This window comes from Marmota flaviventris, chromosome 2, assembly GCF_047511675.1.
Source record: "Marmota flaviventris isolate mMarFla1 chromosome 2, mMarFla1.hap1, whole genome shotgun sequence".
Classification (NCBI taxonomy): Eukaryota; Metazoa; Chordata; class Mammalia; order Rodentia; family Sciuridae; genus Marmota; species Marmota flaviventris.
The window spans coordinates 157,852,762-157,878,196 of record NC_092499.1 but is presented as its reverse complement, the minus strand read 5'-3'; the positions used below and the strand labels follow the sequence as shown (position 1 = coordinate 157,878,196).

At 38.3% G+C, this 25,435-nt stretch overlaps 1 protein-coding gene across 2 annotated transcripts in view; it reads left to right on the top strand.

Annotated features, from left to right (window-relative positions):
• Positions 1-24,648, top strand: part of Kiz (kizuna centrosomal protein) — a 127,368-nt gene extending 102,720 nt beyond the window's left edge. For both annotated transcript variants that reach the window (XM_071608689.1, XM_027953705.3), the window contains 4 exons: positions 3,983-4,087; positions 6,235-6,331; positions 23,361-23,404; positions 24,488-24,648. In XM_071608689.1, coding sequence (XP_071464790.1) covers positions 3,983-4,087; positions 6,235-6,331; positions 23,361-23,404; positions 24,488-24,591 — 350 coding nt within the window. In that variant the 3' untranslated portion in view covers positions 24,592-24,648. The remainder of the gene's footprint in view (positions 1-3,982; positions 4,088-6,234; positions 6,332-23,360; positions 23,405-24,487) is intronic.
• Positions 24,649-25,435: the final 787 nt, after the last annotated feature.

Below are 25,435 nucleotides of genomic sequence, written 5' to 3'. Positions count from 1 at the left end.
ATGTAACAAAGTAGGGACAATATGTTTATCTTATTGTGTCATCAGTCTGGAATAGACAAGGATAGATTTTAATCTCCTGGAGTTGGATACTACAAAGGATGGGACCCATTGCCATGTTTTATGATTGAAACTGCTATATTTTCCACTTTCTAAACTCAATCTTGACACAGATTCAAGTATATAATAGATGCTTGACTGAGATTCAGAACTTCAAGCTTGAGCACGTATGTGTATTTGTTTCTGTGTATATGAGAACATTCCAACTGAAAATAATTGAATCCTTTAGAAATGTCTGTTTTATCTCATTATTTTCACTACTCAATAGTTTTTGAGAGTTTAATATTATTGTTGGGAGGAAATATTTCTCTGGAATTCTAAGTCACAGGCTAGGAAGTGAAGCCTTTAATGATCACTCTGTTCTCAAATTTTCAGACTCAGGTTTACTTGTGGCTCATGTGTCTTTTACATCATGAAGTTGACATCCTGGCTGTTTGCGGAGAATGTCTGAATTGCTTGAAAACCCCTAGCAAAAAGTATTCTCTTCAATCCAAAGAGTCTGTAACCTGGTCCATTTAATACAGATAGCTACTTAAAAATCTTCATACAACTGATGCAGCCTCCCTTGATAATGTTCCAGGGTTTCAACCCTTTCAACAAAAAGCTTTTTTCAGCATCTAGCTTGGTATCCTTTGGCTGCAGTTTCCCTAAGTGTTCTTGTGCCACTTTTAGTAAACATAAAAATTATTTACTAACATCTAGTTTCTAGGTTGCAAATGTGTTTCATTTAGCTTGTGCAGTGTTTCATGTAAAGAAAAAAGAAAAGGCACAAGTCCGGCAAGACTAGGTCCACTTTCCCACCTGGCAGCAATAGGCTATAGCCCTGGAACAGCTGTCCCTGTGGACAGGGGTATGCCCTCCAGCCTGCTACAGGGCTTTCCTTTTTCATTGTGTCTACCTGGACAGAGTGACTTCTTTGTGTACTTTCTTGGCCCTAAAAGGTATCTGCAATCATAATACCCATCCTGTCTACTCCATTTACAATATCTGTCTTTAAGCTCCCTCCCTTACCCTACTTTGTTTCTATGCACACTGCGTATCCTTTAACTTATGATTTTTTAAAATCAAACCCTATTAATTTTGTTTTTCTTCTTTGGATCATCTCCTAATCCTTCATATGACTAAAATAAAATAGTTATCCATAGGGAAAACTATTTCAGTTCTGATACATCTGACTCTTCAATCAGAATGTCCTGTTCCTGTGCTGGTTTGTGTCTCTGGTCCTGCCTCAATTCCTGTTAATTCCTCCAAGTGTTTGCACTTCATTTTTGTTCCTTGTAAACTTCACTTTGTCCTTAAATCATCAAAAGAAGCATGCACTGAGCAGGTAGTAGGCGACATGTCCAGCAGTCCTCAGCCTGATTTTATCAACGTTTTACTCAGGTCAGGGCCACTACATCCTAGATAAAAATTGATTTTCTCCAGGCAACTATCAATGACTCTATGATTGGAGAAGGGCTACAGAAGGCTTATAGATGCAATTCTGGAGAATCCTGGTTAGGAAAGGGTAGTCCTGGTGGGATGCAATAGGAGAATGAGCCATCTCCCTCCAAGTCTATAGGTCAGCAGAAAGCAGACTTGGGCAGCCTTGAGGGAAAAGCCTGATCACTGGGCCTGAGTCCTTCAAATAGGAAAGGAAAGAGACCAGATAGAAAGTGTGGGGAAAATGAAAAGGGCCCATCATTTTCAGAGTGTTGTTTAAAGTCAATTCACTTTACACTGATAATTTTCTCTCTTCTCGACATTAGCATTATCTTATGTTTGGGCAAAATGCTTAATTCCCCCAAATCTGAAATTATTTCATAAGCCTGACATTTCTCCCAGAAATCCTCTTCCGAAAGTCGGTGACACAGTTTTTACCAGTTTCTGAAAAGCAGGAGAGAGTCTCCCTGGAGTCAAATGATTTTTACCTTGAAACAGTAGATAGGAATTGCAAACCCTGGTCTACTTCTGGGGGCCAGTAACCAGGATCTTTTTTTTTTTTTTTTTTTTGAAACAGCTACTTCCCTTTTTATTCTTTTTTATTTTTTAGTTGTAGTTGGACACAATATCTTTATTTTATTTATTTATTTTTATGTGGTGCTGAGGATCAAACCCAGGGTCTTGCACAGGCTAGACAAGTGTTCTACCACTGAGCCACAACCCCAGCCCCTCTTTTTTTTTTTTTTTTTTTTTAGTTTCAATCTTTGCTGTCTCTCTTTTTTATTTTTTTATATTTATTTTTTAGTTTTTTTTTTTTTTTTTAAGGTGGACACCATATCTTTATTTTACATTTATGTGGTGTTGAGGATTGAACCCAGTGCCTCGTGCATGCTAGGCGAGCACTCTACCACTGAGCCACAACCCCAGCCCCTCTCTTTTTTTAATTAAATAAATTTAATTGAATGTTGTAATAGCTTGTGGTTATTAAGATCTGGACTGGTTTCCTAAGAGCTGAAAAATATATATATATGTATGTATATTCTTTACCTTTAAGTTCAGACATTCTAATTTTTCCTCCCCAAATCACTTAACAACACATTGGCAATAGTATGGATGTTAGGATCAATTGAATAGTGTTGCAGAGCCGTCCTATTGGAGCCATACTTCCACCAGTAAATACTTTCTACCCTAGGCCACACTCACTATATTTTTCCCTAGATCTCATTATTTCCTTATTTTAAAGTTTTCAAAATATTAGTTCCATCACATCAAATTTATTTCACAATCCAGTAAACTAAAAAAGTGTTGCCTTAGGATTTCTTTTCTTCAGAGTTAAGAGTATCAGATCCATAAGTATTTTAATTATACAACATTTAGTATTCCCAAGTATGGTGCTCATTTTAAAGACTCATTTTTTAATTTGATTCTCAGTAAAGCATACTTTATTCTTCAGTGTAATAGTTTTTATTTAGTAATAAAGAAGTAGCACTTAAGTTCTTAAATTGAGCCAGCAAAAGCAGGAATACAACTGATTCCTGACACTGTCAGCAGTTGCCCTATTGAAGATGTGGACAAGGATGCTGTTTGTCTTATCTGTGCTAAAACTCTTGATTCTTCAGTTTCCATTTCATCCAGATGTCCTCAAGACGTAAGGTAATGGGAAAGGTTATAACACTCAGGTCCTTTTCATAATTTTTGATTACTGTTTTTCCCAAAAACCTTCAATGTAACTTGTAGCAAATGCCATTAGAAACCCTGCATGGCCAAGGGCATCCTGAACCTGAGCCAGGTCTAGGCTGCTGCTGACCCTCTGGGCATCTGGCTTTACTCTCTTCAGATACCTTCCCTCTTCGACCCCATGGGGTTAAATCCTCAATTGTGGGACTCTGAACTTACCCTTCTGTCACTGTCCTTCCTCCCCTCTCACCACTCACCCAGCCCTCTCCCAGAACTTCCCAGCTTCAGTGTAAGAACCTGAGACTTGGAGCAGGGAGCATTCCTAGTGACCTGATCACCTAGGAAGTCAGTACTGTTTCTTCAAGTTCATTCCTGGGGGATGCTTCTGCAAGGTCTGGATGCAAGATATCTATTGTACTATGATGTTGAGCCTATCCACAGACCTGCTCCCCTAATAACGGGCATTTGCTGCCTCATATGTTCTCTTAAAACTCATCTTTGAGTCTTAAAACCTGGATTCAACTAAATTGTGTTTTTTGTTGTTGTTAGAGTTTCTAAAAAGATGACAGTTCAAAAAAAAGTCATTTTTACGCATTTGAAATATTAACATTATAGGAAACATTTAAGAAACCTCTCGGGGGGGGGCTGGGGTTGTGGCTCAGTGGTAGAGCATTTGCCTAGTATGTGTGAGGCACTGGGTTCGGTTCTCAGCACCACATATAAAAAAATGAATAAAATAAAGGTCTATTAACTACTTAAAAATATTTTTTAAAAAAAGAAACCTCTCTGGAGAGTAGAAAATTTAGTATTTGTGTGCTTTTTATAGAAACAAAAGCCTACAAGTTGCTGAAGAAGTCTACCCTTCAGGATAATACAAACCAAATTGAAGACAGATTTCCAAAGGCACATGCTTCTACATCACAATTTTCAGGTAAATAAGGGCAAATTTAGCATTCAAAGCCAGTATCCAGAGGCCTAGGCAGCAACCAGTACTGGGTTGAGGGAAAGGTGGTCATTCTTTGAAGGTTTCTGGAACTTGCTTTGTAACAGTTTGTCACTGGATCAAAATGAATAAGCACTTTTTCATCTTAGGGAAGTAGTCATTTGGAAGTCCTTCCTTCTGGATGTGCACTGACCCAGCATGGAAGTTTCCCCTACAGACCTTGGATTCTGCCTGCCATGTAGCTTGTCACTAAACACCAGAGGAGATGCCCCAAATTCCTTCTCTTTTCTACATCTCCTAGTTCTTTAATCATCAAATGGGCAGAGTTGTTCTGGGCTGCCCTTACTAGAATATTTGAAGTTTTTGAGTTCTTTTAACAAAAAGACTAAAAATCTTGCTCCAAGCATGACAGCTGCTTAGCAGAAACACATAATCGGGAAGGTGACTCCACAAATATTTTTGGTAAGCATCTTTTGGTACCTAACTGTACAGGTGCAAAAAATGAGTAAATTTGGCATAAGTTGTAGTCCCTTGGATATGTATAAAAAGAGTATGGTACTATTATTAATGTATTTATAAGTAAAATGATACTTTATAAATTGTATAATCAAACATCTTGAGATTCAAGTCCCTCACTTCGTAGCCCAAATTATATTGTATACTTTGTAAGACTCCAAACATTCCAGGTAGAATCACACAAATGCAGCCAGATGTCTATTAATCCCAGCAGTTTGGGAGGTTGAGGCAGGAAGATTACAATTTTGAGGTCAACCTCTACAACTTAGACTCTCAGCAACTGAGTAAGACCCTGTCCCAAAATAAAAAATAGAAATGGTTGGAGCTAGGTCGTAAAATGACAATGGGATCAATTTCCAGTGTGTATGGAAGAAGAGAGAAAGGAAGGAAGGTGGGTGGGCAGGCACAAGTGCTTCTGGTGGCGTTGGCCTTCGTTATACTTAGATAGGGCCTCTGGTTTTCATTTCTACATGTGGTCAGGAACTATCTTTTTACCCCTTCTCTCCCTCTGATCCTGGGACCTTTTTGAGTTCCAATGGGAAACAGAAGGCCAGTTGGAAGGGTAAAGGGAAACTTCACAGCACTGTTTATAGGTAGTGGTATAAATGTGCTTTGAACATAGATCTTACCTCCAAATCTAACTGTGAAGAAGCAGTTCATTTTTCAGTTACTTTCTGAATCAGATATTTTAGGTCTCTGTCCCTGGACCTGTCACTACGGAAAGCCACTTAAACCTGGAGCCTCAGTTTTCATTTCTAAAAGTCCTTCTCCTGCTAATCATGTTGGAGACTCTGTTGAGCCTTAGTGTGAACACATGGTTCAGAGAAATGCTTTGCTGCTGAGGTTACAAGAAGGCAAACAGGTTACAGATTAGAAACTCAGTAAATCCTTTGCTAAGATGCCCATGCACTATCTGAGATCTTAGGTGACTACCAACTAAGAACCAGATGTAGCAGAAATATCCAAGGCTGAAAGCACCCAGGAAGCAGTGATCAGAGAAGCTGGGAGCAGTGGATACAGTTCAGTTTCTTCAGCCCTAGGCAAAGAGGTGGATTGTGTATCTTCTTCCTCCACCTTTTCAGACTGGGAAGAGTGGCATTGATGGTTTTTCAGTGCAGATTTATTCTCCTCTGTGGGGTGAAAAATAGAGGATTTGGCAGAGGGGCTTAAAAGTGAATGGGGTAGGTAACTATCACCAGGAGTGTCGATTATTTCTGAGCCCCAGCTTCCAGCACCTGATACTTTGGTGAGTTGTCGCTGCCTGTTTGTCATAACAATTTGAATTATCCAATACTCCATCCCATAGTCGAGACTTATGTGCTTATATCAACATGTATCTTTGTCATTTAAAATAGGGTTCTTTGGGTGGTTTAATTTTTTACGTTTTTACATTTTGTGGCTTCTGTTTGAGTGTCACAAGGAAACCCCCTCATTTCTTTTCAGTATGTTAGCAACATTTCAGTCTGCCTCAGAAGCTCCCATGACTTCTTTGGCTTGAACAACATCTTTCTCTGTTGGTGTTTGTTTTACCAAAGTTAGTGGGAGGCCGCTCATCATTCATTTGTTCCGTTGCTGCACAGAAGCTAAGGCTTGCTCTCCATGTTTTGTGCTTACCACAGGTTTGAATATTGGCAGCAGTACACTCAAGACAAAGACAACTCACAAAATCCCTTCGGAAGCTAGTTTTTCATCTAGCGAAGGAAGTCCTTTGTCAAGGTAAAGTCGTGAAAGCCTCTTTGAATAGCAGCAACAAGATGAGAAATGTCACCATACAATGAATTAAACTCTGGCCACATATTATTTTGTTGTGTGACTTGATGGAGGGTGATGGTTTGGGTTTTTGTTTATCTAAAATAACAGTTGAAACTTTAGTCTACCTTTGAAAATATTTGCACCAGAGCCAAGTATTGTTTTGCAGCTGTTGTTTCCTTGGTTTAAGACTCAATTGACACCTCAGTGAACCACAAATTAGCGTCTACAGCTGCTCTCAGTAGGACTGCTTAGAGACCACACAATGGAGTTTGTCAGAAAAAGGGCAGAGAGAAAACATCAGGCCTTAAAAGAAATAAAGTGGCATTTTTCTTCTTTCTGAGACCACTGATACATAACCTAGCAAATGTTGGATATTAGGTTTTGTATTCTTCTTTTATGTCAAGTATTTAGGCTACAGTACTCTTTCCTTTTCTGGCACTTTCTTATTTTACTTAAAGAACACAATTTTTTTTTCTCACATTTGTTAAACAGTGAAACTTCTTGTGTAAATTTTTGAACTACAATAAGTGAGTCGTATGCTGAATTTGTCATCAGGATAAAATACTAATCATTCAGTGGCTTCAAGTCTTAAAAAGAATTTATAGATGGGAATGTAAGCAACTATCTGTTGAAATGCCTACCCTTTTGCTTTGGGCTAAATATCATTTAAAACAGCATAGCAAGTTTCTTTTGTAATAAAAAAGATGTCCTTTAGATGATTGCGTTACATTTGAATTTACTACTTGACCCTGGTGAAGTTCTAAAACAGGAACATTTCTAATGTTATGTCCCATAATATAAAATGATCTGCTCCAGAAATGTCCTATTAAAATGAACTGAAAATGAAAATGAAAAGAATCTTGCTTTCATTTATATTTTGTAAAAAACATTATAATATTTTAGGACTTGGAATATAATAAAATGAGGTAGGTTTTCTAAAAGTCTTGCCTTTTAAACTTGACAAGCATCCAGATTGCTCATTTAATTATCAGAAATTATTGTCTTTATATTCAAGTTTTTATCCATATTGTTAAAGAAAGTGGGAGATAACTGGGTCAGGTAGTCTTAAAGTATTATATTATTATGATTATATCATAAATTCAAGTTGTTAAAGGACAATAAATTTACAGATAGTTTTCAGGGTTTAATGTTACAGTTTGGCTTAATAATACACCTCCCTAGTTTTAAGATTATTAGAAGTATTTTTCTTCATTACATTTTTTTAGATATACGTATATATATATATATATAATTTTTATTAATATTACTTTGTATATTTCCTCACAATTTTTTAACTAGGTATCATTATTTTTAACATGAATATAGAAGCAATGCAAAGAGATCCACCTTTTTAAATGATATTTTTTGACCACATAGAATTTGCATATCATTTAGGGAAACTTAATATCTTAATGACACTGAAATTACCAAGAACATGAGATTGCTATTCCTTTATTTAAGTCTATATTGGTGATTTTCAGAGTCATTTTTCCTCAGATAGGTTTGGTACATATATATATATTTTCTCCATTACATTTTGAAGACACGAAAACAATTCTTTTTAAACTTACTTTATATATGATCTTTGGGTAGTTTTTAATACATTCAAAAGCAATTGGGTTTTGCAGAACATTTTATCAGCTTGAAAATTTCACATCATGTCTATATTTCACCAACTAAAATTGAACTTTTTTGTTCCTCAAATTAAGTCAGGGACCTTTTCTTATTACTATTGCTTCTTTATGAAAATGAATTACAAGTAATCTTATGACCTTTAAGGAAAAAAAAAAAACTCAAAAAGATCTTCAAGGAACCCTTGGTTTTAGACACTTGATAAGAATCCAGTGATGAAAAGACCTGGCCATCGAGTGCCTGGGTTTGGTGTGCTGTTTGTCACAGTTTGGTTCTTGTGCAGGGTTTGGTATTGTTAATACCCCACCCTGAGCTTTGGAGAGCTGTGGTTTTGCTGTTTGTGCCTGGCTTCACTGAAATTTCTTAGAGGCTTACATTTAAGGATCCCACTTACTGCAGTCACTCCTTGTGCTTTATTGCTTTTACAAGTGGTCTCGAAACCCAGTACTTGAGAATAAACATAACAGTGCAGCGCTGCTGTAGCACTTTTAAAAATTCTTCTTTGCTCTATTTTGTCAGTGAGCTGATGAGCGACCTCAAAAAAAAAAAAAAAAAGAAGACCCCGCTGGACCTAAAAAAAAAAAAATGGCTTCCTCTGATGTCCTAGAGACAATAATTATGATGTGCTAGTTAAGCCCAAACTACAGCTGAGGGATTTTACTTTAAAGCAGCGGCTTGGGCGCAAAAATGCATTTATAGCTCTTTGTCTGCACCTCATTATGTGTGGGCCTGATTCATTAAGTAATTGGTTTGCAGTTGTTTACATGAGTATTAAGGCCTTCTTTTCAGCCGCCTTTGAGAGATACATTGTGCAAATGTTGCCTGTGATGAATGCAGAATGAAGGCCAGAGGGTCCGTCCTATTGGCTAAACAGTGCACTCTGTTGAAAAGCCAGAGAAAGGGATTGGGTGCTGCTTTGCATAGCAATGACTTTCTTAATAAGCGTTATAGATTAATACACACAAGCTATAAAAGATGCAAAGAGATACTCTTAGCACATTTATACATGCTCATTTCATTGTGATGGTGGTGGGGTCTGGGTGCTTTCATATTCCGTTTTTCAGAGCAACGGCTTCAGTGCATGAGCCGTAATAGAATCCGATGTTTATTGTATTATAAATCACGGGCAAGTAGGCAGATCGGCAACAGTTTATTATTAAAGATTCTTTCAGTGTAAATCTTTTTCTACCATTGTATTTGCTTTAGCAAAATCATTTTGTGGTTGAGTGGGGATGAAAGGCATAATGTACGAAGGAGTGAGTCCTAATAGGAAGCTGTTCTCCAAGTAAAGACCACTTGTTCCCTTTTGTTCAGGGGTGCATGCCAGAGCTTCCTCTCTTCTGCAAACATTGTCTCGCTTTACCTTCCCCAGGAAGCCGTTTTCACTCTCCCTGATCCATTTATTCAATGGAGAGTATATCTTAAACGCCTGCCTTGTAACTTCAGCTTACTGGTTCCTGCCTTGTAACTTCAGCTTACTGGTTGGTTGTAGATGCCAGGTTTTGCCAAAAGAACCAAGGGGTGTGTGCTTGCAACATAATTTCCTGGAGGAGAGGTAGCAGAAGTCACCCAGCCAATGCACACTGATAGGGCCGCTGTGGGTGGCATTACGTGCCAGCCATGCAGCAATAGGAGCGACCAGTGGGGGGCGCCAGCCTGCTGCTGATGCTCTGATGGGGGCCCTGGATTCCTTTTGCCTGGTCACTGTGCTGTTTTCCCTGGGATATTATAAAGATTACAAAGAACCAAATTGTCCAGTGAAATAAAAATGAGTTTTTCCTGGAAGTTCTTTAGTTTATCTTATAAAAGTGCCCATCTCCATCTCTGGCTTAGCAAATCTGTACTCTCTTTAAATTCTACTGAATTAGCAGCTTCCAAAATATTTCACATTTCTTATCATAAGCCCATCCATATACTTTGATTTTTTTTAATACACAGAGCAGTTCTGTAATATGAACAGTACAGTCATTATTTGAAGGGAAGAAGTTAACAAGTTGTCCCCAGGCAGCTGAAAAATGGTATCTGTTGTAGGATCCTCAATTAACCATCAGGGGGCACTCAGACTTTGTCAAATCAAAACAGCCTCCAATTTGAATGGATCTTTAAAACTTAAAATTAGTATTTACAGATTTATTGGCTTTGTCATTGGACTTTTTTCTTTCTGGATTATTTTTTTCTATCTTTTTAGAAACCTATGTCTGCTTTAGGAAAATTCCAACTAAAGATTCTATTAAAGGAATTTAATATTGATTTCAGCTAGCAGTCAAAATCATAAAATTTTTAGAATTCAAAACCTAGAGACCACAACTTTAGTTAATTATTTTCAATCATCATTATACGAAGTCCCTAGAACTAGAAGGACACTACTTGGAGCCAGTCCTTGTCCCCAGCACCAAACTACAGACTGTGCTCTTAGCAGAACCCCTCAATTTCATCTCCAAATTCAACTGACATGTCCTCAAAGTGACAGTAATTTGGATATGTTTGTTAATAGACTTTGGATATATTTTTCTGATACCAAAAAAAAAAAAAGAGAGATACGGTCCATGCAGTTGAGAGTCAATGTGTTATTGACAGGACATCCCCAAGATATGCTGTTCTCCAAATTTCTCCTCCCCTGAGAGCCAGGAACAAGAATCTGAGTCCCCAACCCAATATCTTCACCTCTGTTGCTGCCTATCTTTCAGAAGGCCCTTGTCACCTACACCCCCTCTAGCACAGAGGAGCTATACACAGTGTGCCCTTGCCAGCCTATCTCCTATGTCCCCTGCTCCCAGAATATGCTTCACAGCACCAGGCTGTGTGTCATACCCTGAAACAACATGCTGTTCCATGTCCATATATTTTATACCTGTTCTCTTGCTGGAATGCTCTTCACCTGGTTTCGTTCAACCTTCTTAAAGTTTCCTGAGCAAAGGATCTGGGTGTACAGGATGCCCCTCCTGTGGCCCCTGGGGCTGTTCCTATCATAATCTAACACAGGCATCTTCTACTCCCTACGCCCTGTGTAAGCTTTCCTTTGGGGTGGCAGGTTTCTGAATCTCAAGCACTGAATAATAGTTGAATTTCCTGAGTGAGTGAGCATCAATATAGAGTTTCACCATTTACTGAAGTGTTATTTCTTACAAGAGTCAATAATACAAGTGCCCTCATCTCCATATGGCATCACATATAGAGATATATGGAGTCATGTATGCTATAGTTATCTGCACGTGTAGAATATGTGTACGTGTGTGTGTGTGTGTGTGTGTGTACACATGTTCAAAGAGAAATATCATGGTCAGTTTTGACTTGGCTCTCTCTGCTCTGCATTACATTTTCACAGTTTCAGGAAGCAGAACCTGGAGGAGTGTACTTATAGAGAATCTTATTGGGTCCCTTCCTGACTGCTGTCCTGTCTGCTGATGGAAAGGTTATCTGGCTCTTGCCCTGACCTTGGCATAGGTGTACAGACTTTTGGCACATGTCAGAAACCTGGAATGTCATCCTGCAGTTCCACTGCCATCAATTCTCAGCAATTCTCACAGTTTGCCTATATCACAGTTAGTATTTTGGTATCTGTCTTCCCCAGTGGAGCATGAGCTCCTTGAGAGCAGAGATCAAGCACCAGGCTACATATCATACCCTGAAACAACAGGCCATTGAAAATCAAGGTTTGGGACAGGCTGAGAGGAGACAAGCCTATGTTTCCTTGAGGGGTCTGACAGGTGGGAACACTGAGGATGACCTGTCAGAACCTCAGAGGAAGAAAAGTGCCTTAGCTAGGCCTTAAAATGAGTGGGTAGGCAGAGTATTTAGTCTTAAAGTTTCCTGAGCAAAGGATACATGTCAAACCCTGAAACACAGCCAAGTACATTCCTGCCACCCCAAAGGAAAGCTTACACAGGGGGTAGGGAGCAGAAGATGCCTGTGTTAGATTATGATAGGAACAGCCCCAGGGGCCACAGGAGGGGCATCCTGTACACCCAGATCCTTTGCTCAGGAAACTTTAAGAAGGTTGAACGAAACCAGGTGAAGAGCATTCCAGCAAGAGAACAGGTATAAAAGACATGGACATGGAACAGCATGTTGTTTCAGGATATGACATGTAGCTTGGTGCTGTGGTGTTTTGTTCACTGCTGCCTCATCCTAGAGCCTGACTCATAATGTCCTATTTTGTTGTTGTTTTTTTGATTTTTGTTTGCATTTGCTCAAAGAAAAAAAAAAGAGTGCATGAACTCAGACTAGATACTCTGCCCACCCACTCATTTTAAGGCCTAGCTAAGGTACTTCCTCTGGGGTTCTGACAGGTCATCCTCAGTGTTCCCACCTGTCAGGCTGCTCAAGGAAACACAGGCTTGTCTCCTCTCAGCCTGTCCCAAACCTTGATTTTCATTGGCCTTGTACCTGAGGACTCATCACCACCAGATTGAGCCCACACCTGCACATAACCAGACAAGTATTCCTTTATTCACAAAAATGCTCTTGACAGTGCAGCACCTGTTCACTGAAGTCTGCTGCTCATGCTTTCATTTGACATGATCTTTTAACTTCTCAGAACACATTAAGAAAGAAATTACTATTCTCATTTTGCAGACCAGAAGACTGATGCTCAGAGAGGTAGGGAACTTGCCCATAACCACAAAGTGACCAGAGTTGGATATTGGAAGCCAAGACTGTCTTGATACAGAGTAGATACATCCTAGTTCCTGAAAGCAACTCAACACAACCAGTCCCACATTGGGGCAGGGTCCCTGTGGAACTGACACAAGGTTTTCCTTCACCCTGGTATTGTATTGCTTCTCACAAGGCTGGTGAAAAGGTGAAAACAGGTGCTTGCAACTTATACATACATTTTATAAGAGTCAGTATACCATAAGTCCATTTTGTTCCATTTCTGTTCTATTAGGATGTTTCATGTGTCCTGGGACATATCCCTCAACCCCTTTGGGCTCAATATGCCCATACAGTGAAGGATCTGGATTTGCAGTACATAAATGCTCTGTTTTAATTTAAGAATTGATTTCTTAGTGTTAGGTTTTCTTCATCTCATTTTTTTTCCATTTGCCAGCTTCACAAAGGAAAACCTAGTACTTGCAATAATCTTTACTATCTAATTTTGTGTTTATGTTGACTGTGTAGACTTTTTCTATGAGCCTTTTGCTCATAGAAAGTGAACAACTGATGCACATAATTTCATTAATATGCTCTGCCACTATGATTACTTAGGTAGGAATGTTCATCTGTGCCAGGGCTGCTTTTAAAGAAAGCTATTATAAGATTATGGCCGATCTTAAATTCTTAAGTTTAACAAGAGTGAGAACCAAGAAAGTGGCTTTGAATTACATCATTCTAGCCTGATTTATTCATAGCAGGAGAACTCAAAAAGTTACCAAAATGCATCTGAAAATGGGATGGTTTGATGGATAAACAAGAAAGTATGCAAGATGTTAATCATTGAACATCCCCCTGATGGGTATGTGGTAGTTCATGGTACAGCTGGGGGAAAAATTATCAAAGCCACTGAGAAATTCTGCAGAGATAATTGTCCAATATAATGAGACAAGCAGAACCAGCAGTTATGTTGTAGTTTACTCAATCAATTGTCTGTGGTTTGTTTTGAAATAGGTCCTCCAGTCTAATTGTAAACTTTTAAGGAAAAAAAATTCAAGTTGTCTGTTTTGGGTTCCAAGAGTTACCCTTGAGAGGCCATGAAGGGGAAAGACAGGCTGTCTGTTTTGCTGCACGTGTGTTACACATTGGCAGTGCTCGTAACAGGTTCAGCAAATAACAGTCCTTGAGCCAAGACCAGACTTGGTTCTGTATAGCCTACAAGGTAAAATTGATTTTTATATGTTGAAGTAGTTGGAGGAAAAGAATGTTTCATGATACCTGAAAGTATATGAAATTAAAATTCCAGTATCTATAAAATGAAGTTTCATTGGAAAACAGCCACATCCATTAGTTTACCTGTTGTCCATGGCTGATTTCTTGCTACAACCACAGAATTGGCAGGCCATATGGCCCACAAAACCTGAACTGTTTACTTTCTGGTTTTTCTTCCTTTCTTTCCTTCCTTTTCTTTCTTTCTTTTTTTTCTTTCTTTAATTAACAACAACAACTGTACAAATCAGTGAGTTTCACTGTGACATTTCCACACATGCATATGTCATGCTCTGATCACAACCACCCTCCTTTTTACCTTTTCTTGCCCTCTTCTCCCTTCCCTTTTCTCTGCCCCCTTCCCAAACCGTAATAGTCCCTCTTCTACTTCTACTTTTTTGTTGTTGTTAATGCATATGATAGAAAATATGGATACTTTTCTTCCTGTGTCTGACTATTGCACTTGATATGATGTACTCCAGTTCCATCCATTTTCCTGCAAATGATAGGCTTTCATTCTTTTTATGGCTTAGTAATATTCCTATATGTGTGTGCATGTGTGTATATATGTGCTGTATTTTTTAATCCATTCATCTGTTGCTGGACAACAAGGCTGATTCTATATCTTGACTATTATGAATAGTGCCACAATAAACAAGGGTATGCAGGTGTCTCTTTTATATACTAACTCCATTTTCTTATAATGTAAACCAAGGAGTAGTATAGCTGAATCATGGTAATTCTAGTTTTAGTTTTTTGAGGAACCTCCATTCTATTTTCCATAGTGGCTGTACTAGCTTACATTCCCACCAACGGTGTATAAGCATTCCTTTCTTTTTACATCCTTGCCAGCATTTTATTTGTATATATAAAATAGCCATCTAACTGGGATGAGGTATAATCTCAGTGTAGTTTTCTTGTTTTATTTTTTGCTGCTGTTTTGAGATTGGGTCTCACTGTGTTGCTCAGGTTGGCAACTCATATCTCCCCACTTCAGCCTCCAGAATTACTGATGTTACAGGTGTTACAGGGGCATGCCACCAGGCCTGGCCTCAGTGTAGTTTTAATTTGTATTTCTCTGATGGCTAAATTTGAGCTTTTTTTCATAAATTTATTGGCCAATTGTTCTTATTTTGAGAAGTCTCTATTTAGGTGGTATGCCTATTTTTAAAATTGGATTACTTGGGTCTTTATTTTTAAATTTTTTGTTCTGGATATTAATCCTTTATCAGATGAATTGCTGATTAAGATTTTCTCCCATTCAATAATTATCTTCTTCATCCTCTTGTTTCCTTAGTTTAATTTGATGTAATTCCACTTGTTAATTCATTTTTCTTATTTTTTCTTGAGCTATTGGAGACATATACAAGAAATTGTTACCTGTGCCAGTATGTTGAAGCATTTCTCCAAGCATTTATATCTTTGGTCCACTTTGAGTAAAGTTTTATATAGGGTGAGAGGTGTCTATAGTTTCGGCTTTCGTTGTGTGAATATCTTATCATCAGCAAACAGGGATAATTTGACTTTCCTATTTGTATACCTTTTATTTCTTTCTCTTGCCTGATTGCTCTGGCTAAAATTTCTAGTACCATATTGAATAAGAGTTGTTGAGAGTGGGTACCCTGGTCTTTTTCCCCAATTAGTAAGATGTTGGCAATAGGTTTGTCATATATAGCATTAATTATATTGAGATAAGATCCTTCTATTCCTAATTTATTCAGAGTTTTTGTCATGAAGGGATGTTAAATCTTATCAAAGACTTTCTGTATCCATTGAGATGATTATGTGATTTTTATCCTTGAATCTATTTGTGTGGTATATTAATTTTTTATTTGCATATGTTTTACCATCTCTTACATCATTGGAATGAAATAAATTTGATCATGATGAATTATCTTTTTAATGTGCCATTGAATTGAAATTGCAAGTGTTTTAGTGAGAATTCTTATTAATCTATATTCATCAGGGATATTGGTCTATAGCTCTCTTTTTTGTTGTGTCCTTATCAGATTTTGGTAGCAAGGTAATACTGGCTTCATAGAATGAATTTGAAAAGTTCCTTTCCTTTATATTTTATGGAATAGTTTGAGGTACATTTGTGTTAGTGCTTAAATCTGGTAAAATTCAGCAGTGAATCTAGCTAGTCCTGGGCTTTTCTTTTGGGGGAGTCTTTTTATTACTGTTTCAGTTACATTACTTGTTGACCTATTGATCTGTTTAGGTTATTTATATTCTCTTTGGTTCAATCTTGATAGGTTATTTGCATCAAGAAGTTTGTTTCTTCTAGGTTTTACAATTTTTTGCCATATAATTTTTCAAGGTATTCCCCAATGACCCTTTGAATTTCAGTACTATTTGTTGTAATGTCTTCCTTTTCATTTATAATTTTATTTGGTTCTTGACATCACTTTTAGGTAGTTTAGCTAAAGGTTTGTTAGTTTTGTTTATCTTTTCAAAGAACCAACTCTGTTCCATCAATGCTTTGTATTATTCTTATTATTTCTTTCCTTTTATTAATTTGGGATTTGAGTTTTTTCTTGTTTTCCTAATTTCAAACACCTAACGACATTATTTATTTGAGATATTTATCTCCTTGTCCCCATTTCCCTTTAGGTAGGCACTTACCACTATAAATTTCCTTCTTAGTACTACTTTCATGTCTCATAGGTTCTGGTATATTGTATTTCCATTTTTGTTTTGATTCAAGGAAGTTTTAAATCTCACCTCTGAAAATGACCCACTGTTCATTCAGTAGTGTGTTGTTTCATCTTTATGAATTTGTATAATTTCTGCAGTTTCTCTTGCTATTTATTTGTAGTTTCACTCCATTGTAATCAGATATGATGCAAGAAATTGTTTCAATTTTTAAAAATTTCTTCAGGTTTGCTTTTTGGCCTAATATATGATCTGTTTTGGTTATGTTCCACATGCTAATGAATATCTACAGCTATTGAGTAGAATATCCTACAGATGTCTGTTAAGTTTATTCAATCTATAGTTTGATTTTTTTTCTTTTTGTTTTGTATTACTGGGGATTGAACCCAGCTCCACCACTGAGCTATACCCCCTACTCTTTTTATTTTATCTTTTTGATAAATTATTCCCTTGATCAATATATAGCGACCTTTGTCTCTTCTGATTTTGCTTTAAAGTCTGTTTTGTCAAATGCAGGCATAGCTACTTGCTTTCAGATTCCATTTGCTTAGAGTATCATTTTTCATCCTTTCACTTTCAGTCTATGTTTGTCTTTGCAGGTGAGGTGAGTTTCTTGTAGGCAGCATATTGTTGGGTCTTGGGGTTTTCTGTTTGTTTGTTTGTTTGTTTGTTTGTTTGTTTTGTACCGGGGATTGAACTGTGGGGAACTTAACCACATAGCCACATCCCCAGCCCTTTTTATTCTATATTTTGAGAGAGGATCTTGCTAAGTTGCTTGGGGCCTTGCTAAATTGCTGAGGCTAGCCTTGAACTTGCAGTCCTGCCTTACCCTCCCAAGCCTCTGAGATTACAGGCTTGTGCCACTGCACCTAGCTTGAGTCTTGGATTCTAATCTAGTCACCCATTCTACATCTTTAAATTGGAGAATTGCAGACTTTAATATTATTTCTTTGTTCTGTAGTTTGAGCCATTTAAATGTAATATGTTGTAGAGCGGTTCTTTGGTCATGGCTGTTTGAGGTTTTAAATGTATCCTATACTTTACTGTCCATGTCTTTCCCAAAATTTGGGAAAGTTTTTGCTATTTATTCAATGAATTAGTTTTCTATGCCTTTAGTCTAATAGCTCTTCTCTCTTAAGTATTCCAATTATATATACATTTGATCTTTTAATGTTGTCCCAGTAATCCTGTATGTGGTGTTCATACTTTCCTGAAAATGATATTTCATCAGACTTGTCTTGAAGCTCTGATATTCTTTGTTCTGCCTGATCTATTCTGCTTGTGAACTTTCAACTGAGTTTTTATCTGACTTTTGAGCTTTTGATTTCCAAGATTTCTGTTTGACTCTTTATCAAAATCTTTATATTGAATTTTTCATTCATATCCCTCTTTATCTTTCTGTAACTCATTCATTGATTTATCTGTATTCTCTTGGAATTCACTGAGCTTTCAAAAGACATTCTTTTAATTTTTTTATGCAACATTTCATCAATTTTGATGTCTTTGGAATGTGAGGACCTTCTTTTTTTAAGTTATTTCTTTTTTTAATTGTTTTTTAGTTGGACACAATATCTTTATTTTATTTATTTATTTTTTAATGTGGTTCTGAGGATTGAACCCAGGGCCTCAAACATGCTAGGTGAGCGCTCTACTGCCGAGCCACAATCCCAGCCCCTTGAGGACCTTCTTAATAAGCAACCTCTTGGCCATGTATGTTGGGATCTCAGTTTATTCTGTAGAATTTATTTTCAGTTAAGCTTCACAGTGTAATCTCCCTGTGGCTTCTTTAGCTGTCATTAGTGATTTTTGATACAATGTGTACTGTATCAGAGCCCAAGTGTCCCACTTTATCTATAGATCATGCAAGAGTAAGATCCCTCTGATAATTTAGTATAGTGTGGAGTAGACCATAGTATATATGAGGTATACCCTTTGGGGTTACTTGTACAATAGGAGTGAAAGCCCCTATTACATAGTAGGGGTTTCAGTGGGTACTGCTGATACTGACTCTATTACTCATTCTGATAATAGCTGCTCCAGTCACAGTGAAGGGCCTGAAGCTTTTTATCCTCTGTTTAGCTACTAGTACAGTTCTTGGTGGTTCATGTGGCAAGGCAAATGCCAGGATCAGAGCTCCCTCTCTTTGGCACTCACATTCAGTCTTATTGCCGATGTGAGATCTGACATGGTATAGGAGCAACCAATGCTAAGAACCCTCATAAGTATAATGTTCACAATAGTTATTTCTCTTTGCTATTTCTATGGGAGTGACTATCTAGGAGTAGAACATCGGACCCCTTACCCACCATCTATACCCACTTGTGGACATATCATTGACCTGGAACTTTTGTCCCCTCTATCCTTTAGGTTGGGCAGGGCTGGGTCATGGCTGGAGTTAGATACAGTTCCTCTCAGCTAGGCTGAGAGTGTAACTCAGTGGCATAGCACCCACCTAATGTGTTCAGATTTCTGAACTTGACTATTGTTTTGGCTCTATCTCATGGAAAAGCGGGAGAATGCTGGGTGCCTCTGATCCACCATCTTGACTCCTTACTATCTGATTATTTATAGAAAACCTTTGCCAACCTCTGCCATATAAGACAGACATGTCACTTTCACACTTGCAGATATTAGGCAATCAGATTCCAAGCATATATGATGGAGTGTGGTGACCATATCCCCTAGTCTGTAACTTTTTTTTAAATTTTTTTTAGGTGTAGTTGGACACAATGCCTTTATTTTATTTATTTATATGTGGTGCTGAGGATCAAACCTAGGGCCTTGCACATGCTAGGCGAACGCTCTACCGCTGAGCCACAATCCAACCCCTAGTCTGTAACTTTTAACTCATTCATTTCTTTTGCTTTCAGAAGTAAATTTGGTTGTTTTTCTCTCATTGACTATGGCAGCTAACAAGTTGGCTCTATCCAGCACTCTAAGGGAAATTTTCCCTCTGTTCTTTTCAGCCTTGCCATAGCTTTACATGTTAGGTATGACCCAGAGAAAGAAATGTTGACCCTAAGAATTGTACTTAATAAAAATCAACCTTGAATTGCAGTGTCATATTGACTCTTTGAGGTGGATTCCCAAAGGAAAAAATAATTGCTGCTTAGGTTAGAGTGGAGTAGAAAACACTTAAAAGCGTCCTCCACCTTTCTCAGTGGGTGAACTGTGGTGCATGTAGTTCTGAAATATATTTCTCTTGAAAAAATCTAATAAATCAGACAATTAAGAACTATTGCGTAATTAATTCATATTTTACTGAGATGTTCACCGGATTCCTGTGGCTTAAATGTTCTCAAAGTCACATTGTATAACTACAGGACAAACGGAAAATATAAGTTCAAGTGGCCTCACAAAGACATGGTAAGCCTAGAATGCCCTGTGCAGAATGAGAGAGTCCCTGACATGCTCTGTGGGTCACCTTCCATGGTAGCACTCAGCATTGCTAGCTCACTTGCTTTTGATGAGTTGTGTGATTATGAACAGTAACTTGCATAGATGATTTCCACTTGGCCATTATGCAGCATTGTGCAAGGCTTTTTCTTTTTCTTTTCTTTTTTGGCTTCTCTGGGTCCCTTTCCCACCACTACCACCTCCTGCCACTTGCCAGCTTATAAAAGCCAAAAAAAAAGTGAACAAGTGATTCTAAAGCTACATATTAATTAAAAACATGCAAATCAAATATTATATCATTGTACATTGATAATGTGCCTTTAATCAGAGTCTGGTGCTGAGTGAGGTTCATTTATTCATTCCACCCTGAGCACCTACTAAGTGCTAAGCACCAGGTTACCCAGGTAAGCTAAGCAGGTATGGTTGCTTCCATCATGGAGCTTCTAGTCTAGCAGGGAAATCAATTAGTGACACAAATGGGTGTAAAATGGCTAAACAATTAGTGACACAAATGGGTGGAAAACAGCAACTTTGATGAGTACTTGGTGGTTTGATGGGGTAGGGTGAGGAATAGGAAAGACTATAGTGGGAGAACCCAATCTCATTTGGGAGATCAGTCTTGGAGGCACTGTTCAGCATTTAGGTCTTTGTGCCCAAAGCACTGTGAAGGCATTAAAGAGTTTTATGCAAGGAAATGAAGTGCCAGGTTTGTGTTTCAAAGAACTCACTTTTGCTATTGAGTAGAAAATGAATGACAGACAGTAGGACAAGGTAAATGTGGCCAGAGTGAAGAGGCTTTTGCAGAGATCCAGAAAGGAGATATCAATTCATTTATCAGTGTGGGGGCAGTATGCAGGGAAATGATGAAGACCTGAAAAGTATTGGGAGGTCAACTTGGCAGGACATATAGGCTGATTGGGTGTACTTGGGAGGAAATGGAAGGTTATGGATCATTTACTGAGATGAGAGGAAAACCTGGTTTGGCAAGGGAGGGGGATCACACTGGAAGGATGGTGAGTTTGTTCATAGATGGGAATATTGACCACAAGGTGCTTTGGAAGAGGCCAAATGGTACTATCAGCTGGACACTGGACACATTTCTGGAGCTCAGAAAAGTGGCCCAGATTCTAGGAACCTGGCCTGAGCTTGCCTGCCTCTGTGCCCTTGATCCTGTATCAAGGCTCCCTACTGCCTCCTCCTCCCTTGTCTTGAGATATATCTTCACCATCTTTTGAGTCTGAGTCCAGAGGCACCTTGCCTCCTTGGGGATCCTGCAGTCCCTTACCCATCCCTCAACACTGAGTTCCCAGTTCTCCCAGGCAGCAGCAAACTTGCCTTCTCCCCCTGAGGCTTATTATTTGAACCATGCCTGGAAATTTTGCATATTTGAATGCCTACAGGTATTTTTGTAATCCACCCCTCCCCTTAAGCACCTAGCCCAATGTCTTCAGGTAATGGGAGAAGGATAAATAGTGACTCAACCCACAGTCACATTTATTGTCTGCATGTCTGCGCGCGCGCGCGCACACACACACACACACACGTGTATGCACTTTTTATAATACAAATTCTTTTAAGCTCCCTTCATGGTTGCCCACTTTAATAGTAGCTTGACTACTGGTTAGCTGCTAGGTCCTTTCTGAGAGTGATAGGGGTTTTCTGCTTTCGTGGAGAAACAACACAGGTACTATTTGATTATAACAAATAACAGGCACAAAATTTCAAGGGAGTATTGATAGTTACTGAGCCTATAAAATTTTACCTCATTGGAGTTTATTTTACTGAAAGAAAAAAATAAGTAAATTATGGCAGCTATGACAAAAGGCAGATTTTTAAACCATAAGTTAACCAGGCTTGGCCCAAGGGGAAGGAAACTATTAATTTTTAAGGTTTCCTGCATCAAGAGGAACAGTGTCCCAGCCATGAGAAGAGCGATGGTGGCCCCAAATAGAGACAGTAACTCACTCTTTCCTAATATCTCCTTTGACCACTTGTCCATTCTACACAGGCCTTCAAGGATTTAAGTATAATAAAAATTAAACACTGCTCCGAGTGTGGACTTCAGAATTCATTAAAATTGCAAAAGCTCCTAAAAAGGCACAGTAAGATAGATGCCCTTCAATAGACGAATGGATAAAAAAAAATGTGGCATTTATACACAATGGAGTATTACTCTGCATTAAAAAATGACAAAATCATAGAATTTGCAGGGAAATGGATGGCATTAGAGCAGATTATGCTAAGTGAAGCTAGCCAATCCCTAAAAAACAAATGCCAAATGTCTTCTTTGATATAAGGAGAGTAACTAAGAACAGAGTAGGGACGAAGAGCATGAGAAGAAGATTAACATTAAACTGGGATGAGAGGTGGGAGGGAAAGGGAGAGAGAAGGGAAATTGCATGGAAATGGAAGGAGACCCTCAGGGTTATACAAAATTTCATACAAGAGGAAGTGAGGGGAAAGGGGAAAATAATACAAGGGGTAGAAATGAATGACAGTAGAGGGGGTAGAGAGAGAAGAGGGGAGGGGAGGGGAGGGGGGATAGTAGAGGATAGGAAAGGCAGCAGAATACAACAGACACTAGTATGGCAATATGTAAATCAATGGATGTGTAACTGATGTGATTCTGCAATTTGTATACAGGGTAAAAATGGGAGTTCATAACCCACTTGAATCAAAGTGTGAAATATGATATATCAAGAACTATGTAATGTTTTGAACAACCAACAATAAAAAAATTTAAAAAAAAAAAAAAAGGCACAGTAAGAAATCCCATCCCACAGAGCCAGGTTCCTCGTTTTCAGCAGACAAGTCATTGGGTGCTAACTAGATGCCACCAATTCTAGCATTTTTATGTATTTGATACATAGAAACCTAAACATGTGTCTATCATGCTTGCATTTTTCTACCACATGTTTGTTGGTGACCTCCTTTAGTTAGTTTAGTTAGCATTGCTGTCACTGGCAGTAGAGAGATACATATTTTAACTTCCTCACTAACATCTGTTTGCATTGTAACATCTTGAATTCCTTACTTCAGGTAGTTCCCTTTGTGTTTACCTAAAAGCAATAAAACTTTATACATTAGTGTTTTAAGAGGACTGTTGGATAGAAATCATCCTCTGCCTACCCTCCCAGGTGATCACCCTCCAGCAAGAACCCACTGTGCTCAATGTACACATGGCACATCAGGGCAGAGGGGACCTGGGCAGAGCCTGCTGAGAGGAACATGCAAAGGTCACTGGTGATGCTGTTGGAGTAACAGTATACCACCAAAGCATCAGCAAATAGCTCTGGCCACAATAAGTCTTGACATTTTCTTTGTGTTTTAAAAAATCTGAGAAGTATATGAAGTTTCTGGCCTTCTAATGAATAATAGTGCTTCTTCCCTAATGTACTCTGTAAAACTTTTATGTCATTTGTTTTCAGACTCTTTCTTTATTTCACAGGCATGAAAACAAAAAGAAAATTATGACCAATATAAAGTCAAATGGTAAGAGAAATAACTGGACAAAAATTTTTTTATTTTTAATTTTAATCAAAACGTTGTTTATGATATGTATTAGTCTTCTACATCCTTATGTGAGGATTGTGAAGTGTGCCTGCATCCTTGCAGTGCCTATAGGGTGGGATCTGAGGACTTCTCAAGACGTGAGAAGTTATCAGTAGTCATGCAGATTGTCAGAGTAGTGGTACTCACTGTTGGTGACCTTACCACATCCTAACAGTTGGTCCAGAGGTTATTTCAGCTCCAGTTCATGGACATGCCTGCTGCCTTCTATATCAAGCAGCCATGAATCTCTGTCTAAAGGCTTTCTCTGGCCACAAGATGCAGCATGTCTAGCCTTCACAGGGCAGCCCAAGTGCAGAGAGTTGATGCCCTGAGTTGAGAACTCTCAACCAGGAAACGGGAGTTGATGGATCAATATCCCTACTTCTTTAGTCTTCACTGGGACAATGTAAAGTGAGTTCTAGTTCTACACAGTCTTTCAGAGCAGAATTTAGTCCCTTTTGTGCCCTGCCAGCACCCACTTGTTAATATATGTTTTACTGCTTCATCTTTTCCCTGTGGCACTCTCCCATTCCCCTCCACATGGCTCATAAGATCACCTCTCAAAATAAATGATGTGTTTCCACGTCCCTTAGGCTTAGCATCACTGCTTATTCCTCTACCATGCCTCCCCCTTCTCTCTGCTCTTAGAAAGAACAGAGGAAGCTAGTTAGTATCAGGCCTGATGGAAACCCCCAGCAGCCATGTTTCCTTGTAAAGCCTGATTTTAAATCCCTATCCTATAGTAAAAAATCGGGCACAAGAGAAAAGAAATAGTCTGCAAAGGAATTTCCATAACAATGCATAGAATACACTGAAATATTTTGATTTTTACAGTACCTACATTCATTCTGTGTGTGTCTGGTAAGGTACATTATGTGGTATCCCTGTTAGATCTCTTGCAGGCCAGGGCTCTAATTAACCAGTCCCGCTGTGCTGTTTCATAAACTTTTTTTGACAGTGGAGTGCTGTTCTACAAACTCATATGCAGAAAATGTTAAATAGCTGTCTGCTTTTCTTTTCCAGCCTTCTGGGGAGAGTCTGATGACAGTAACTCAGAAATTGAAGCTGCTTTGCGTCCTAGAAACTATAACACATCCGCTGATGATTTTGATGATTTTTACGACTAGTAAGCTGTAACATCTGTTGGAAATAAAGACTTTAAATAAACTGAAACCCTTTGTTTATATGTGATATCCAACCCTGTGTTTATATGTGGTATCCAAAATAAATATGTCCTTTTAAATTTGTTCAAGAGGAAAACATGGGAACACATTTGCTATTCAAGTGAAATATCCTGATAGAAATATGAACTAGCATATTTATTATTATAAGTGTCACCAAGAAACAAAGTGATGAGTGCAGTGTCCATTAAATTCAAGTTGACCACTGTTTCTCCTTCTATAGATGGCCCATATTCTCCATTGAATGTCTGTTCCTTGTTTTTCCCCCAAACTTTTTACTCTCAAGATAGCCCACATTTTTCCTTGAATATATCTCTGTGCTTTCCTAAATAAATCTTGTCTGTGTCTCTGAAATAAAAATTCAAGTTACTTTCTCTGTAGAAATTGACAAGATGAAATTCAAGGGACCTAGAATAGCGAAAAACAATCTTGAAAAAGAGAAAGTTGAAACTCCTGCACTTCCTGATTTTAACTCCTACCAAAAACCTACAGTAATTAAGACATTTTGGTCCTGGATAGACACATAGATTAATGGAATATTGATTCACGGGGAAAGAATAGTCTTTTCAACAAAAGATGAGGGAACAACTAGACAGCCACATGCAAAAATAGAAGTTCAGTCTCTACATTATATACAAAAATTTACTTAGACCAGATGTATTAGTACACAATTATAGTCTAAACTACTTAGGAGGCACACCCTCAGCCACCTACCTCCTCTAGCCATACCCTATTTGCCTACAGTTAAGTACCCAGTTAATTCATATCAGTGGATTAATGCACTGATAAA